The 19,040-nt window shown below is 43.1% G+C and overlaps 1 protein-coding gene across 1 annotated transcript in view; it reads left to right on the top strand.

The window, feature by feature from the left end:
* HSD17B4 (hydroxysteroid 17-beta dehydrogenase 4) overlaps positions 1-17,557 on the top strand; it is a 242,657-nt gene extending 225,100 nt beyond the window's left edge. Inside the window, exons 23-24 of the mRNA XM_044275890.1 lie at positions 14,862-14,989; positions 16,366-17,557. Coding sequence (XP_044131825.1) covers positions 14,862-14,989; positions 16,366-16,455 — 218 coding nt within the window. The 3' untranslated portion in view covers positions 16,456-17,557. The remainder of the gene's footprint in view (positions 1-14,861; positions 14,990-16,365) is intronic.
* The last annotated feature ends 1,483 nt before the right edge of the window (positions 17,558-19,040 follow it).

The following is a 19,040-nucleotide window of genomic DNA, read 5'->3' as shown; positions in this document are numbered from 1 at the left end:
ACGCACCTGCCCATAAGATGCACCTAGGTTTTTGAGGGTCAAAATACGAAAAAATATTTTGAACCAAAAGGTGTGCTTTTGGTGAGTTTTGAATTAGTGGGGCGTCTGTGGGTGACGCACTGTTGTGGGGCGTCTGTGGGTGACGCACTGTTGTGGGGCGTCTGTGGGTGACGCACTGTTGTGGGGCGTCTGTGGGTGACGCATCTGTTGTGGGGCGTCTGTGGGTGACGCATCTGTTGTGGGGCGTCTGTGGGTGACGCATCTGTTGTGGGGCGTCTGTGGGTGACGCATCTGTTGTGGGGCGTCTGTGGGTGACGCATCTGTTGTGGGGCGTCTGTGGGTGACGCATCTGTTGTGGGGCGTCTGTGGGTGACGCATCTGTTGTGGGGCGTCTGTGGGTGACGCATCTGTTGTGGGGCGTCTGTGGGTGACGCATCTGTTGTGGGGCGTCTGTGGGTGACGCATCTGTTGTGGGGCGTCTGTGGGTGACGCATCTGTTGTGGGGCGTCTGTGGGTGACGCATCTGTTGTGGGGCGTCTGTGGGTGACGCATCTGTTGTGGGGCGTCTGTGGGTGACGCATCTGTTGTGGGGCGTCTGTGGGTGACGCATCTGTTGTGGGGCGTCTGTGGGTGACGCATCTGTTGTGGGGCGTCTGTGGGTGACGCATCTGTTGTGGGGCGTCTGTGGGTGACGCATCTGTTGTGGGGCGTCTGTGGGTGACGCATCTGTTGTGGGGCGTCTGTGGGTGACGCATCTGTTGTGGGGCGTCTGTGGGTGACGCATCTGTTGTGGGGCGTCTGTGGGTGACGCATCTGTTGTGGGGCGTCTGTGGGTGACGCATCTGTTGTGGGGCGTCTGTGGGTGACGCATCTGTTGTGGGGCGTCTGTGGGTGACGCATCTGTTGTGGGGCGTCTGTGGGTGACGCATCTGTTGTGGGGCGTCTGTGGGTGACGCTCCAATACAGGGGGTGGAGGCTGGCAACTGTTGAAATCGGTGCGAGGCCTGGTGCAGTCACGGTACTTTATTACAGTGTTCCTCAACTCCAGTCCTCAGGGCCTATCTACCGGTCATGTTTTTAGGATTTCCTTATTATTGAGCAGGTGATATAATTCGTTTCAATGCCTTAGGACAGGGGTAGGCAACCTCTGGCACTCCAGCTGTTGTGAAACTTCAACTCCCAGCATGCATACTTGCTCTGCTCAGAGTAACAATGGAGCTGGACACCCCGTGTTAGAGTAGTTCCCACCTGATAAGAAGCTACCTTGTCTGGTAGATGGGCCCTGACATTTTTTTGATCAATAATATGCACTCAGGGCTTCTTCACTGCTTATTAGTAAGTATTGGCGTCATGTATTTGACCCTGTTCACACATTCGCCTGTTCACTCAGTCTTAGTGCATTTAGTAGTGTGCTGCTACTTTATTTTGATATATTTATATTTTCTTTTCTTTTTATTTTTTGGGATGAGAATTAACCGGGTGCTGTCATAGGCTCAAAGAAAAACTATTACCGGTAAGTGTAATCCAATATTTATTTCGCCTATGACAGCACCCCTGGAGAATAGGCAAGAATCCTATCTAGGGTGGGACTACAGCCTGCAGCACCTTTACGGGCAAAGGAAAGACCCTTAGAGGGTAGCAGTGGTCTATATTGCCTAAAAAAAAAAGTATGAGGAGAACTCCAGGTAGCTGCTCTGCAAATTTGCTCAATTGAAGCTCTCTGCCCAAGATGTGGAGACTGATCTTGTAGAGTGAGCCCCAAATCCCGAGGGCAGAACTAGTTCCTGAGAAGTATAAGCTAAGGCAATGGCCTGTCAGACCATTACTAGGTGGATCAAAGAGGCAGCTGAGCCCTTGTTAGCTCCCTGAAACAAAAGCAGCAGACGAGAGAGAGCTCTTCAAGGCTGAGTAACCTTCAGATATTGTGAAATACACCCAACGTCTAGGCAATGGAACTCTGATTCCTTCTCATTCCTACGGGAGGCACGGAAGGAAGGTAGCACTATCTCCCTAGAGTGGTGAAAGAGACTTTTGGGTAAGAAAGATCTGGAGAAATCACTACCCGATCCTTCAAGATAGCCAAATGGGGGGGGGGTAAAGCTGAGGTAAAGTTTAAATCTCAAGGAGGGGTTTTGACCTTAGAGACCGCTGTAACAAACCTCTTGATCCAGGGATGAACTGCTAGTTTAAACTCAAACAAGGCACTTAGGCCTAGTACTTTAAAAGTCCAGATATCGGCAATGAGTTTTTTCTTCCAACATTCCTGCAAGAATTCTAGCACTAGCAGAATGTCGGGAACCTCTAGCACATCCACTGGTCTATTGGCGAATCTAAAAAAAAAGCTCTCCAAACTGTAAGATCTCGGAAGTAACCTTCTTCCGACTGGCTAACAGAAAGAACTACCTCTTCAGAAAGACCTTTTTAGAATCTCCCTCTCAAGAGCCAAACAGTCAGATTTTTTTTTTACTTCTAGGTGAAGGACTGGACCCGGAGATGGAAGCTGCTGACTCTCCGGCAGCACCCACGGGGATGCTATTGACATCCTGCAGAGCCAGGAGAACCAAACTCTTCTTGGCCAGAAGGGGGCTATAACTATTACAGTGGCCTCCTCCTCTCTGATCTTTTTGAGAACACGCGGTAACATTTTTAGGGGGGGGGAAGGCATAGAGAATGTCTCCAACATTGAAACAATGCGTCCACCGCTTTTGGATGTTCTCCCGGAGATAGGTAGAAGTTTTATATTCCCTTTCTGTTAGATCTTTTTGCCCCCAGATCAATCTCTGGAATGCCCCATAATGCTGTGACATGGTTGAAAACCCTCTGATCTCGGGACCACTCCCCCTAGTGTAGATGGTGGTGACGACTTAGGAAGTCCGCTTTTACATTGTACGAGCCCTTGAGATGCACCACAGAAAGGGAAGATAGAGAAACCTCTGCCAGACTGAATATCTGATGGGTAAGGGACATGTGGCCATGAGCTCTTGTACCTCCCTGCCGATTGATATATGCTACGGCAGTTGTGTTGTCCGAGTAGATCTTTACATTTCTGCCCCTAAATACTGGAAGACTCTGTATTAGGGTTAACATGATTGCATTTATTTCCCTGAAATTGTGAGACTGGGATAAGGCTCTGCTGTCCCAACCCCCTGCAACAGAAGGGACTCCACATGGGCTCCCCAACTGGAACCCCTTTTTGAAGGTTCTCTAAATTCATCCACCACCTCAGGGAGCTCAGAGTCCGAGGAGATAGATATGAGTCCAGTGAGGGTATACATCTGTCCCATTCCTGTATAATCTAAAGTTGTAGAATCCTTGAATGATATTGGGCCCGTTCTACTCCTGAAATTGCAGTCGTCATGAGGCCCAACACAGACATGGCCTCTCTTAGGGTGACAGACGGGTGTGAGTGAATGTGTTGGACCCTGGACTTGATCAGTAAGGCCTTCTGAAGGGGCAACAGACTCTTCTGTGCTCTAGAGTCTAGAATCATCCATAGGAAGTTGCACCTCTGACTTGGACATAAACTGGACTTTTCTAGATGTATCTCCCATCCTAGCTCTTTTAGAACTTCCTTCAACCAGGCAATCTGTCTCGGAAGGGCCCGATGCGATTTGGACACTAAAAAGTCGTCCAGGTAAGGTATGATTACTTTCTCCATCACATGGGCCATGATTTCTGCCACGATTTTTGTAAACACCCTCTGAGCCTGCAAAAGCCCAAAGGGTAAGGCCTGAAATTGAAGATGAAGTACTTCCTGATCCGATTGGACTGCTACCCTCAGAAACCTCTGGCAGGGATGGATAGGGACATGGTAATATGCATCCCTCAGGTCCAAAGTGGCCATAAAGCAGTTCCGAAAAAGATTGCTTACTGCTGACCTGATGGACTCAATACAAAACCTCTCGTACACGAGATACTGATTTAAGCGCTTTAGGTTTATTATTGTCCGAGATGAACAATTTGGTTTCTTGACAATAAACGGGGGAGAGTAAAACCCTTTTGTCACTTCCTGCTCTGGGATTTTTATCAATACTTTTTTCTCTATTAGATAGTGAACCTCTGTAATGATAGCCGACTGCTTTGCCGGATCTGACCAGGAATCTGACCACAAACCTCCCCTTTGGAATGCTCTGAAAACTTTACCTTGGGCCTTCCCTTATCCAAGCACTGTCGGAAATTTCCTGCCACCGATCTGCAAACAGAGACAGACTACCTTCGACTAGGGGCCTGGCATCATTGGGATGGTTTCTTAGAAGCATCAGACCCGATAAAAAGAAACCCCTTATTCTTTCTAGTGACACCAGAAAACTGCTTTGCTCTTTCCTTCCCTTTTTAAACCATTCTTTCCGTCGTAGATTTAATAAAGATCTCCTAGGAGGTTGACTAGCGGAGGGAAACCCTTTTTTCCTGTCGGAAGCCTTTTCTAAAAGGTCGTCAAGGACTGGGCCAAACAAAAACTCACCCTGACATGGGATAACTCAAAGCTTAACCTTAGAGGAAGAGTCCCTCCCCATTCCAGCCCTTTAACCAAATAGCCCAACGGGCAGAGTTGGATAAGGCCGAAGCCCTGGCGGAGAATCTTAAGGCATTCGCAGAGATATCAGCCAGGAAATCTAGGCCGTTGTTTATAATGGTATCAAAAGGAAAACTGGTAAATGTATTTTGACCGCTTTTTCCGGCGCTTGCTTGGAAGGATTCAGACCCAAGTCATCGGACAGATATGGGGTTAACTTTTATTTGCAGGGTAGTCAATGCGTTTCGAGGGCTGGATTCAGGACTCTATACACTTATGATACTTTGTCTCTTGTCCTTTTTCACTGCTCCTTTACAGACAGCTGTTTATAATGGGGAAAGAGGTAAGCAACTGCTCCCTAGGGGTACCCCCTTTTAATGTGGGATTCTAATTCTCATCCATACCTTTAGGGACTAGCGACAGAGGTAGCGGCAATAGCAGGTTTAAAAGCTGCTGCAGAGGCCACCCAATTTTTCTTTTAAGTAAACCTCTGCCCTTCTGTCCATTGGGTCCTTAAGGGAACCCATATCCTCAAAGGGTAGAGAATTTTTTTCTAGACATCTTGGCTACGGGAGCATCCAGCTTTGGGGCCCTATCCCAGGAGGTGAGAACTCTTCATCAAACTGATATTTTCGTTTCAGAGGAAGGAATGAAAAACTTCCTATCTGGTCTTTTCCATTCCCTGGCGGTTACTGCCTGAATGTTATGTACATCAAACACCTTCCTCTTTCTAGGACCTAGGCCCTCAAACATAGACTCCTGCATAGATTGCTGAGGTCGTTGATCATCCAAACCCGTAGTAGCTCTGACTGCCTTAACTAGGGAGTTGGTGTTCTCAGTATGAAAAAAACTGTTTCCCAGCAGCCTCGTCTTCAGAAGAATCGTCCGATGACAAACTCTCCTTCTTCCCCCAACCCAGATAGAATATCGCTGTCACTGGAGGAATCTTTAGAAGCAGCAGAAGTACAGGGGTGACATTTAATCAATCTGCTAACAGACTCTTTTGACCTCATCCCTGATCATCTGCTTAATACTGCTCATCAAGGATGGAGCGAACTTGCTAACACATCCTTGACAAAGGGGTTTAGCCCATGCAGAGGGTAGCTTCTTACAAACCGCACACCCTCTCTTTAGATCTGGAGGTCTTCCTGGAAGAATCCTTAGACACCTAGGTACAAACAAACATAACCCCGTAAGCAATACTTATCAAAATCTGCTGGGGAATGACCCCTCTTATCCCACTGTGGTACCGATATATCATTGGAGGTCTCAGCGTGCTGAACCTGCTCTATTCTTTACACAGCAACTCGGCAAGAATGGGAAACTGCCGTCTTTTCATTCCGCATGGCAGTGAGCTGGCTGGGCATTTTGTTCTCTGCGCGCGCCGCCGGGGTGCTGTCATAGGCGAAAGAAAAAAGCGCGTCTTATGGAGCGAAAAATACGGTATATTGTTTTATATATTTGTTATTATAGAGCTCATGGAACTGTATTGTAAGGGTATTTTAAGTACTGATTGGTTCTCCCCTTTAATTCTGTTTAATACTGTGTAATAGTTTATAAGTTTCCCTTGTAATTAAGTGGGTTAGAGATGTTACCCATCCCCCCATTATGCTGACCACATTCCTGAGTGATCTTGGAGACATGCGTGCTACACACTGGAGGAGGGGCACATATTCCCTCAGGAGACTATCCTAGGTAGGATTTAGGTATGACTTACCCTATCTCTTGTAGACCCTGGTATGTCGGTCATGTGTTATAACATGGTAGACAGCCATGGGTTATAGCATGATCGACTGAGTCTCCACCCCATTTAGGCTAGTGATGTTTATTTACTTTTTATTACTCTGTATGTGACTTGTTTGTGTTATCGTATATTTAATCACACTATTTGTATTCACTAAGCCTGCATAAGCTTAGGCTAGTTTCACAGTAGCGGCAAGGAACTCCGGCAGGCTGTTCCGGCAGCGAACAGCCTGTGGATCCATGCTGCCGCTAGTGCACGCGTGCCCCCGCACTACCGCTCTGGCCCCATTGACTAGAATGGGGGCGGGCCGGAGTTCTGGCAGCAGCACGGCAAACATGCAGAGAGGCCGCCGGAATAAAACTGCAACATGTCGTAGTTTTATTCCGTCCGCCTCTTGGCATGTTTGCCGTGCTGCCACCTAAAGTCTGGCCCGCCCCCATTATAGTCAAAGGGGCCGGAGTGGTAGTGCGGGGGCACGCGTACACTAGTGGCAGCACTGATCCGACACCCGGAACAGCCTGCCACAGTTCCTTGCTGCTAGTGTGAAAGTACCCTTATTCGTTCTTTCTACAATCTTTAAAATTCATGTTACAGAACCTAAAGCAAAAAAGCACATGGGGCTCTGCAAAGGATTTCTTGGGCCTCTTTTAAAGTGGTTGTTGCACTTCAGCAAACAGCATGTATTATATATAGGACGTTAATGCAAGCCACTTACTACTGTATTGTTTTTTTTTTATATTGCTTCCTTTGCTGGCTGTGTTCTTTTTTTTCCATAACATTATACACTTTACATTTCCATGGTTACGACCACCCTGCAATCCAGCAGTGGTGGTCGTTCTTGCACACTATAGGAAAAAGTGCTGATCTCTCTGGTGGCCGGGACCATGGCATAGCACATAGGCTTGTGCATTTTTCTCTAGTGTGCAAGCACGACCACCACTGATGGCTGTAAACATGGAAACAAGCAGTGTATAATGTGATGAAAAAATGATTCCAGACAGCAAAGGAAGTATTGTAGGTAATACATTAGTAAGTGCCTTGTATTGACATTTCTACAAAATAAATGTTTGCTGAAGTGAGACAACTCCTTTTAAGCTCAAAGACCCAGGTGTGAGTGCTTGCTTTGTATCGCTGATCGCTAGTTCCTGGTAGGTTAAGGTCCCTAAACCAAAGCTAGGAAGCATGATTTGAGTGTACTGTGTAAGGGTACTTTCACCCTAGCGTTCGTTTTATGGTATAGAGTTCCGTCATAGGGGCTCAATACCAGAAAAAAACGCTTGTTTTGTCCCAGTGCATTCTGAATGGAAAGCAATCCGTTCAGTATGCATCAGGATGTCTTCAGTTCATTCCCTTTTACGGTATTTGGCCGGAGAAAATACTGCAGCATGCCGGATCCGGTACCATGTGCAGACCTGTAAATCTGTGAAAGAGATAAATACCGGATCCAGTTTTCAAGGTGCCCCCGGAGAGACAGATCCGGTATTGCAATGCATTTGTTAGACTGATCCGCATCCGGATCTGTAAACAAATGATATGTTTGCATACGGATTTCCGGATCCGGCAGGCAGTTCCGGCAGCGGATTCTTCTAACGCCAGTGTGAAAGTGCCCTAATCTGGACACCTTCACTGCATATGGCAAGTCTATATGCCATGTATACTTGTGTAAACTATTCACATGCACATTTTGCACATGGTCTAACACAGAAATTATTTTTAAAGACAGCCATCCGCAATGGATGCATGTTCTTGTTGCTGATATTGCATGTTATCTCTATGTACAGTGCATTTGGAAAGTCTTAACATCCTTTTCATATCTTTCACATTTTAGTATGTTGCAACCTTGTGCTAATAATTTTTTTAAGTTTTTTTTTCCCCCATCAATCTGCACCTGGTACCCAATAATGAAAGTGAAAACTGAATTTTAGTAATGTTTTCAAATTTATTAAAAAGAGAAAAATTTACATGGACGTAAATATTTTGACTCTTTACCACGACTTGGAATTTATATCCAGTGCTCCCATTTCTCTTGATCATCTTTGAGATATGTCTACACCTTGATTGGAGTCCAGCTGTGGTAAGTTCAGTTGATTGGACATGATTTGGACAAATACTGTCTATACAAGGTGCTGACAATGCTTACTAGAGCAAAAACTAAGCCATGAGGAGAAAATAACTTCCTGTACAGTTCAGCCAGGATTGTTTGGAGGCACAGGTCTGGAGAACGGTACAAAAAATTCCTGCTGCACTCAAAGTAACAAAGATCACATTGGCCTCCATAATTCCAAAGTAGAAGTTTGGACAACCAAGCTAAGAACTCAGGGAGAAGGACTTGTTGAGAGGTCACTAAGAACCCAATAATTACTCTGGCTAAACTCCAAAGATCCTGTGTGCAGATGGAAGAAACTTCTGGAAAGTCAACAGTCACTCCAACACTCCACTGATCTGGGCTCTATGGCAGAGTAGCCAGAAAGTAGCCTATTTAGTGAGACAAATGAAAGCCCGCCTGGAGTTTGCAAAAAAGCAAAAAAAAAAAAAAATTATTTTCTGGTCTTATAGCAAAAAGTTCAGTCTTTATTAAATCAATTTAATTTTTTTTCATGTCTGGAAGAAACCAGGCACTGGTCATCACCTGCACAATACTATCTCTACAGTGAAGCATGCCCGTGGTAGCATCAAGTTGTGGGGGTGTTTTTCATCTGCTAGGGCAGGGAGATTAGAGATTCTTAATGAAAACATGATCCAAAGTGCTCTGGACATCAGACTGGACTGAAGGTTCACCTGCTGACAAAACAATGACCCTATAGGCACAGAACCTAAGACAACATAGGATTGGCTTAAGGAAAACTCTGAATGTCCCAAAAAATGTAGTGTCCTAAAAATGGCAGTTTACTGACTCTGTATTGTCCTAAAAATGGCTGTTTACTGACTTTCCCCATCCAAAGGATCTGCAAAGGAGAATGGCAGAAAATCCCCAAATCCAGGTGTGAACCTTGTGGCATCATACCCAACAAGACTGGAGGCTGTAATTGCTGTCAAAGGTGCTTAAACTAAACGAAGTCCTGAGTAAAGAGTCTGAATAAGCCACAAAGCTTTTCCTTTTCAGTAAATTTATTAAAGATTCATAAGATTCTGTTTTCACAAATGAGGAAAAAGTAAAAGGGAATTAAGACTTTTCAAATGCATTGTATGTAAGAAGGTTAATATCTGCCTTGAGAATATACTGTGTATCGTTGAAAAATTTGCCATAACAAATGTTCAGTTTGCGAAAAATGCATATATTGATCATGGGCCCTACACATAAGATTATCGTCAAATCTTGTTAAAACTAATGGGATCTACTGACCAAATACTTATGTTTAATGAGCAACTTAAGGTCCTTTGTATTTTTTTACTTTCTCATTTTTTTGGTCTATAGTATGAAATAAATAATTTGAGTAGGTTTTCTCCCTATTCTTTGTTTCAATAATTAATTCATTATTTGCGGCATATCAGAATGAAAGGCTCCCCTGATGTTGTACATGTTTCTCATTATGTAGAAGCAATATGTTATAAACGGAGATCAAGAAAAGCTGTAACAAAAAAAAGCTTTTTATGTGACACATGTCTGTTATGTGGCTCCTAGTTAAATAGTTCTGGCAGACCATATGCCATCTGAAATATGGCTCAAGAAGACATTGAGTTTATGGCAACAAAGAAATAACTGTTTTGCTTAAGAAAAAATATTTCCTTAAGGTGGCCATACACGCTAAATGTTGATGGTTGAACAGCCATTGAACAAGTGATCATCTGATGAACAATCATTTTGCTGACACAGCTATAAACATTTTAATCCATATTGCTAGTTAGTCACTCATGCTGGCTGTTCTGTCTTCATAGACATTCCCACAGTGTGCAGTCTGACATTCAGCATAAACCATTCCTGTCTTCCAAATAATAAGACTGCAGTCTAACTTGTTTATTGGTCAACAGGTTGTACACTCTCTGCGTGGTGCGTACGAGTGAGATTGTACATTTGATTGGTAAAACTACAAGAATACAAATGGCATGTATAAGTATAAAGTATAGATGGCATGTACTATAACATTACCAGTCATCAGTGAATGCACATAGGTAAAATGGCTGCCTATACATAAGATTACATGTCTAACATCTAACTGTTATAACTTCCCTGAGTAACAATTATCACTAGTTGAACAGCTCTGCATAACATAATGTCCCTTAAACAAATACAGATATCTTGCCAGATATGCTTTTACAAGGATGGTGGAGTTTAAGAAGGAGAAATGCAGAAGGACCGCTCTGCTGATGTGCCCTGGAGACTTCTTTCCCAGGATGCCTTGCAATAACCCACAAAGCATTGCACTACCTACAATGCAGTAGTCCTTGTAACAGGAAAAACAAAGTGTGTAATACAGTTTAACACACGCTAGCTGGTGCTATCCACCACATTAATCACTACAGAAATACCAAAACTCTGGCAGAATTGATCTGTAATTATTCTCAACTCTGCTGGGCTGAACACTGGCCATGAAGGTTCAGTGACACCCGTCAAACAGCTAATCATCTTTCTTGGAATGTTAAGATTATTCTTGGCAAAAGCGATATTTCGTCATTGGATGGAAAAGTCAAACATGGCTGACTTCTTTCAGCTAAAACAAGCATTCATGGCTAAATCCTCCTGACAAATGTGCTTTATGGTTCAAATAGTCTAATGTGTATTGATATCTTAAGAGTCAAACTAGTAGTAATAGTAATGTCTGGTTGTTGTTTTTTTTCCCATAGTTATTTGTGCACTTGTAAAATAAACTGTTCAGTGCATTCTCATTCATTACCCATTCCCTGACCTCACAGCTTTGTGAAACCTTAATCTTTGAGATCCGAACAGTTTCATAAATTTTTGTTTGGATTTTTACGTAAATGTAAACTGTCAGCCAGTGCTTTTTGCCTTTCTATGGAGTGCTGTCCATATAATTGAGTTCAATATATGCTCAAGGGAATAATGTGAAATTTGTAACCCTTTAAAGGTGGTCAAGCATTTGAGCATTCATGAGGTCATTTGTCTTACAAAACAAGCTCAATTACTGGAGATAATGGAACAGATTTACAAATCCTGTAGAAGGCATAAACTGTCTAGTCTGTCAACAAATTTCAGTGTTGAGCGAACTTGCAATTTGCGGGTTTGAGTTACCTAAGAATTCCGTAATGGATTCAGTTACCGCGGATCATAACGGAATTCTATGAGAGACGTTCCGTATTGCATTCCGTCAGACTTTTACTATGCTGTTTTTGATTGGGCCATGCTGCTGGAGGAGCCATATAAATTATTACGAGGCACAGGCCTTGTTATAAGTTACATGGCTCCTCTGGCAGTCCATGTGCCAGAATAAATTCTACAGCAGCTTGGAGCTGCTGTAGTTTTATTTCTGCCAGTTTCTAAAATGGATGACAGTGACTTAAAATGTCAGTTGCAATTTGAGAAGTCCCAATGGCATCAAAGAGTCACCCATAGAGTTAATATTTGGCAGACCTGATCGGAGATATGTACGGTCTGGCCAAAAGTTTTGAAAATGATACAAATATTCGTTTTCACAAAGTTTGCTGCTAAACTGCTTTTAGATCTTTGTTTCAGTTGTTTCTGTGATGTAGTGAAATATAATTACACGCACTTCATACGTTTCAAAGGCTTTTATCGACAATTACATGACATTTATGCAAAGAATTAGTATTTGCAGTGTTGGCCCTTCTTTTTCAGGACCTCTGCAATTCGACTGGGCATGCTCTCAATCAACTTCTGGGCCAATTCCTGACTGATAGTAACCCATTCTTTCATAATCACTTCTTGGAATTTGTCAGAATTAGTGGGTTTTTGTTTGTCCACCCGCCTGTTGAGGATTGACCACAAGTTCTCAATGGGATTAAGATCTGGGGCGTTTCCAGGCCATGGACCCAAAATGTCAACGTGCTCCATCGTGCTGGAAAATGCATTGTTCTTCACCAAACTGTTGTTGGCTTGTTGGAAGAAGTTGCTGTTGGAGGGTGTTTTTGTACCATTCTTTATTCATGGCTGTGTTTTGGGGCAAAATTGTGAGTGAGCCCACTCCCTTGGATGAGAAGTAACCCCACACATGAATGGTCTCAGGATGCTTTACTGTTGGCATGACACAGGACTGATGGTAGCGCTCACCTTTTCTTCTCCGGACAAGCCTTTTTCCTGATGCCCCAAACAATCGGAAAGAGGCTTCATCGGAGAAAAAATGACTTTGCCCCAGTCCTCAGCAGTCCATTCACCATATTTTCTGCAAAAGATCAATCTGTCCCTGATGTTTTTTGGGGAAAGAAGTGGCTTCTTTGCTGCCCTTCTTGACACCAGGCCATCTTTCAAAAGTCTTTGCCTCACTGTGCGTGCAGATGCGCTCACACCTGCCTGCTGCCATTCCTGAGCAAGCTCTGCACTGGTGGCAGTCTGATCCCGCAGCTGAATCCTCTTTAGGAGACTATCCTGGCGCTTGCTGGACTTTCTTGGATGCCCTGAAGCCTTTTTAACAAGAATTGAACCTCTTTCCTTGAAGTTCTTGATGATCCTATAAATTGTTGATTGAGGTGCAATCTTAGTAGCCACAATATCCTTGCCTGTGAAGCCATTTTTATGCAAAGCAATGATGGCTGCACGCCTTTCTTTGCAGGTCACCATGGTTAATAATGGAAGAACAATGATTTCAAGCATCACCCTCTTTTTAACGGGTCAAGCCATTTTAACCCAATCAGCCTGACATAATGATATCCAGCCTTGTGCTCGTCAACATTCTCACCTGAGTGAACACGACTATTACTGAAATGATCTCAGCAGGTCCTTTAATGACAGCAATGAAATGCAGTGGAAAGGTTTTTTTTGGGATTAAAGAGGACCTTTCACTAGAATAAAACATCTAAACTAACTATACAGACATGGAGAGCGGCGCCCAGGGATCTCCCTGCACTTACTGTTATATCTGGGCGCTGCTCCGTTCTCCCGGTATAGCCTCCGGTATCTTCATATGTTAGGCTCCACCCAGTGGAACCTGCCGGCGTCTCCTTCTCCCATGCTGTAGCGCTGGCCAATCACCGCGCTCAGCTCATAGCCTGAGAGAGAGAGAGCCTCTCAGGCTAAGAGCTGAGCGCTGTGATTGGCCAGCGCTACAGCATGGGAGAAGGAGACGCCGGCAGGTTCCACTGGGTGGAGCCTAATATATGAAGATACCGGAGGCTATACCGGGAGAACGAAGCAGCACCCAGATATAACAGTAAGTGCAGGGAGATCCCTGGGCGCCGCTCTCCATGTCTGTATAGTTAGTTTAGATGTTTTATTCTAGTGAAAGGTCCTCTGTAACTTAAAGAATGACTATGCAATTCATCTGATCACTCTTCATAACATTCTGGAGTATATGCAAATTGCTATTATAAAATCTTAAGCAGCAACTTTTCCAATATTCAATATTTATGTAATTCTCAAAACTTTTGGCCACAACTGTAGTATAATTTGACCTCTTGTCGCGTGGTAATATAAGAATTAACTTGGATCAACTTGCAGGATGACGGGCCGAAGTGGATGGACAAATGTCTTTTTTCTCTGCCTTATGTACTATGTTACTTTGTTACTATTTTTGTATACATTTTTATTGTACTGAGCAATTTCGGAGTGTTCTTTGTCAGAATTTTAAAATTCATATTTTTTGCTCCTTTTTAAACAGGTTGTTCCTTGACAAGAACTTACCCACTATCCCAGGATAGGGAATAAGTGTCTAGTCAGCAGGGATCCAACCACTTGAGCCCCTCTGGCCACTAGAACAAGGGCTTGTATTCTTTGTCAGAATGGAGCAGCAAACACGCTGTCACGAATCAGTGGGTGTGAACCCACTGTGCCACGTGTTCTACCTCCTCTAAGGACGTTGGCTAAGTGAACCCCTCGATCTTCACAGTACCCCTGATGGTGGGAGTAGACTTTCCCGAGGGGAACACGAAGTCGCTACCTCTTGAGGATAGACCCATGAGGCAGCTGGTCCAGGAGGTACCTGAGAGAGGTATTAGAGGTACAGGCGTTGTCAGCAGGCTGAGTCGTTTCCAGGAGCAACAGTGCAGGACCGAAGGATGAGGCAGAGGTGAAGTCAAACTATAGGTCAGGGTAGGCAGCACAGGGACAGGTCATGCAATCAGTCGAGGCAAGCAGGGATCAAACTGGTAGCAGAATCCAGGAGCACAAGTACAAGTCAGGAACACAAGCGGATATCAGCGACCTTAACAGGACACAAGGACCTCGACACTGAGGCATCTGGGAAGGGGGCTGAGCCACATATGTGCAGGAGGGCTAGGATTGGTTGGCGAGGTCACATGATCCAACCCATAAAACACAGGATCTATTAATTATAACCCCTTTAAGTAATGCAGCCTTTCAGTGTGCTTCTCAGATAGGCAAATGTTTATTTCAATCTCTTTCCTACACAACATGGTGATTTATGTTCTTGCATCCAGTGATGTGATGTGCCATTTGTTATCACGTAATCTTGCTGCATATTAACCAGCAGGTACTAAATTCCTTTTTTTTTTTTTTTTTTTACTTGCTCTTTAAAGCTATTGACTTAAAGAATGGATCTGGAGAAGTGTACAGTGGAAAAGCGCGTGGCCGTGCCGATACTGCATTTACGCTGTCAGATCAAGACTTTATGGATCTTGTCCAGGGGAAACTCAATCCACAAAAGGTAATACATTCTCCACAATGCTTTGTTTTGCAGCCTTCATGCAGTTTGTAATAACTATTCTAATGCCTGTGCACTAATAAACGATATATGACAATGGATGGGAGTCATCTTAGTGCCAACATGTCCACTAGTGCTTTACCATTCAGAGTGCACAGGTACAAACAAAATCAAACAAAAGGAGTAAAGGACCTGCTTTCAAAAGATTACAAACTTAGTGGAAATAGGATATGAAGTAGTAGGAAACGGCGCACGATAAGAAAATACTTTATTTATCCATGGTAATCAATGGGGTTGAGCGAATCTGGTTCAGATTGCTGTATCCGAACCCGGTCCCATTAGAAACTACCTTTTTTAATATGCGCTCGCTTACTAAAAAATGTGTGTCCTCCACAGAGGTGTTTCTGCAAATATTGCAAGACTGACTTTCTCGCGCCTATCACATGTCAGTCTTTAAAATACAAAGCTGAGCTCTGATTCAGCGAGCAGGTAAACAGTGAGTGCTGCCTGGTCTTCAAACAGCTGATCAGTGGGGGTGCCAGCAGTTTGGCCCTGCTGATCTGATATTGGAGACTTATCCTGGGGAGAAGTCCTCAATATAGCAAAAACGAACAACCCCCTTTAAGCCCTTTTTCACATGATCATACATCAGGAAAACAAATCCCGCCACATAAGGGGTCTTTTGTTTGTAGTTACTTTACTTTTATACTGATAAAGTAACTTTTTGTTGGCTCATATTTCAGCCCTGTCATCCTTTCTCTTGTTGCTTGCTTTTCCATTCCAGTCACAATACATTTGTAAACTTATGTATAATTCTCGAAAATACTCAGCCAAGTAGGATATTCACGTCTGCATGACTTTGCAATCTGTTCACAGATCCATACCAATTAAATGTACAAGACATAAAAGAAAAGTACAAGAGAGCCAGGGCATGAAGATATAAAATGCAATGGCATTATCTTCATACCACTGACTCAGCAATGAAATTTAGCTTTGCCTTTAAGGCATAAGTATCATAATAAATTGGAATACTCAGCGTTCTTATAAGGATCATGAAACAAAAATCTAAAGCTTTCTATTTACCACTGTGAAGACCTCTTCACTTGTCGGAAAAATGCTGTCCCAACACTGCAATGTGTGCTGTCAACTGTAGCACTTCAGGGTTTATTTATTTAGTTTTTTGCACAGCATTTAATTTAGTGCCTTCTTCCTTTGCTTATGCCAGAATGTGACTGCAAAATGAAGTGTGCATTTATGTCTTCTGGGAAGAAAAGATGGAGATTTCAATGTGTTGCTGATTATATTACATCTGAGTTCGTTCATTTTTGATGCTGTGCATGATCTTTTTTTTCGGAATAACTTTATTTTTTTATATTTAGGCGTTCTTTGCTGGCAAGCTGAAAGTGAAAGGTAATATCATGCTGAGCCAGAAACTGGGAGTCGTACTGAATGACCAAGCCAAGCTGTGAGCGTGCTCCCGCAGATCCAGCCGATGCCGTCCTCTTCTCCGCGTGCTATAATCTAGCAGTAACAATGTCATAATGAGAAATGTAACAAAATCTAACAATTGTCATAACTCTTCACTAGCATTCTACAGAAAAAAACTGTAACCTCAAATTCAGAATCCATAATTTCTTTTCTATAGAGAGAATTAATAATGATGGAATGGTATACAAGGAAGGGAAGATAATGCGTTTAACAAAGTCAACAAAGATAGAGCACATTACCCATTATCGTTGGGGTACGGCTACACAGTCCGTTTTTGGTAGCCAAAACCAGGAGTGAATTCAAAGAGAAGGGCATATCTGTCTTTTATACTTTTTATGATCCACTTTTGATTTTGGCTTCCAAAACTGCATACAGAAACCTTACTGTGTGGTCCTACCCTTCAAAACAACACTTTGATAGATCACCAACTCCTACCTGTTATGTGAAGTTGAACATAAGTAGTGGGAGTCCTATTTTGACCCATTTCTAGGATGGATGACATAAAATATGGCAACCATTACAGCCTCCACAGGGGTTGGTAAATCTGTTTAGCTACGTAGTAATCTAGAAGGATCATTGCTGAATTTGTCATTTAGATGTGCACTTACTGATCTAACTTACTGTAAGTCTTCCTGCAGACTATGAAAAATAGATATCTCAGTGAATTGTATGTGCTGCACAGATCTATTTAAAACCACTTGCTTACGTCTGTTTACCCCAACTCGGATATCACTGTATAGCGAAGGTTTATTATTCACAAGGCTAGGAAAGCTGGGCTTTAGCCTTTGCTTAGTGTAGGCGCTCATCCATCTTTCCCAGAAAGAGATATCCCAAAGAAAAGGTTGAATAAAACATGACCGTAACCAGTAATGTGTGCAGCAACCATACCTGAAGGATGCACAGCATTGATTTCCGAAAATGCCATTGAATGAGCTCTGGGTTTTCTTTTTTCTAGAAGGAAGTGTAAAAGCTTTTCTACTTATTGAGCAATAGCTCATGGTCCACTGTCACAATACACCGAGCTATACAGTACCTAACATTTATGTATATATGTGACTTAATAAAACGCAATGATTGATTTAATACAATTCTTCAAGTGTGTATTTAATGGTCAGATTGCTCGCACGGGGAGAAAGCAGTCTAGTTTCATGCTCCAGTGAATCGGTTTATTAGATAATGTCATTGTTTTGTGTTTTATTCTCTTTTTGCCATGCAAACCGCATCACAAATATGTTCCAGTGCGCCGTGCAAGCTGTTCACTCCAAGGATTGCTGCAATGTTTCATTTATTACTTTGCTTTGTGTCTTACACGAAGCCAAAACAGATATTTAATTGTCCTTCAATCATTTCTATTCCGCATTTAATATGGATTTAGGATAATGTAGTGGGATTTCACATGTCATCCAAGGTTACAGAAATGCACTAAATCCTCCCCAGTACACAGGGCTTCGAAAATGAGGATGAAATCACAGGTGCAGATGTTAAAATAGAGTCCACATGGGTTATTAGAATTCCAACACTCTTATGCTCGGAGCATTGGAAAGAAAAACACTTTAATGCAAAACAGGATTTACATATTTTGCTTTTGCATAAATAGCCATAATCCCTTACTCTGAACAATAGAATTGAAATCTATTAAATTAAACGTTAAAGATTTGTGTCCATCTGTCATCCCTGTAGATAGATACATAAATATATACATATATAGATGCCTAGATATACAGTACACAGTATCTTACAAAAGTGAGTAGATAACATATTTGTAAATATTTTCTTTTTTCATGGGACAACACTGAAGATGACACTTTGATACAATGTAAAGTAGTCGGTGTACAGCTCGTATAACAGTGTAAATTGGGTGTGACCTCAAAATAACGAAATGCACAGCCATTGATGTCTAAACTGCTGGCAACAAGTGAGTACACCTCTAAGTGAAAATGGCCAAATTGTACCCAATTAGCCATTTTCCCTCCCCATTGTCATGTGACTTAGTGTCCCAAGATCTCAGGTGTTAATGGGCAGCAGGTGTTACATTTGGTGTTATAGCTCTCACACTCTCTCTCATACTGTTCACTAGAAGTTTAACATCGTCCTCTTGGCAAAGAACTCTCTGAGGATCTAAAAAAAGAATAGTTGCTCTACATAAAGATGGCCTAGGCCAGTGATGGCTAACCTTGGCACTCCAGCTGTGGTAAAACTACAACTCCCAAGATGCCCCCCTTGCTTGGCTGCTCTCAGAACTCTGTAGAAATAAATGGAGCACGCTGGGAGTCGTAGTTTCACCACAGCTGGAGTGCCAAGGTTAGCCATCACTGGCCTAGGCTATAAGAAGATGGCCACTGTGCTGCAGCTCAGTTTTAGGGTGTTGGCAAAGACCATACAGCAGTTTAACAAGACAAGTTCCACTCAGAACGGGCCTCGCCATGGTCGACCAAAGAAGTTGAGTTCATGTGCTCAACTACAACTCCCAGCATGCCCTAATAGCTGTAGGATGTCCAGACATGCTGGGAGTTCTAGTCTTGCAACAGCTGGAGGGCCACCGATTGAGCATCCCTGCTATATACTG

Source organism: Bufo gargarizans, chromosome 1 (genome assembly GCF_014858855.1).
Source record: "Bufo gargarizans isolate SCDJY-AF-19 chromosome 1, ASM1485885v1, whole genome shotgun sequence".
Lineage (NCBI taxonomy): Eukaryota > Metazoa > Chordata > Amphibia > Anura > Bufonidae > Bufo > Bufo gargarizans.
This window is presented reverse-complemented; position numbering and strand designations above follow the sequence as displayed.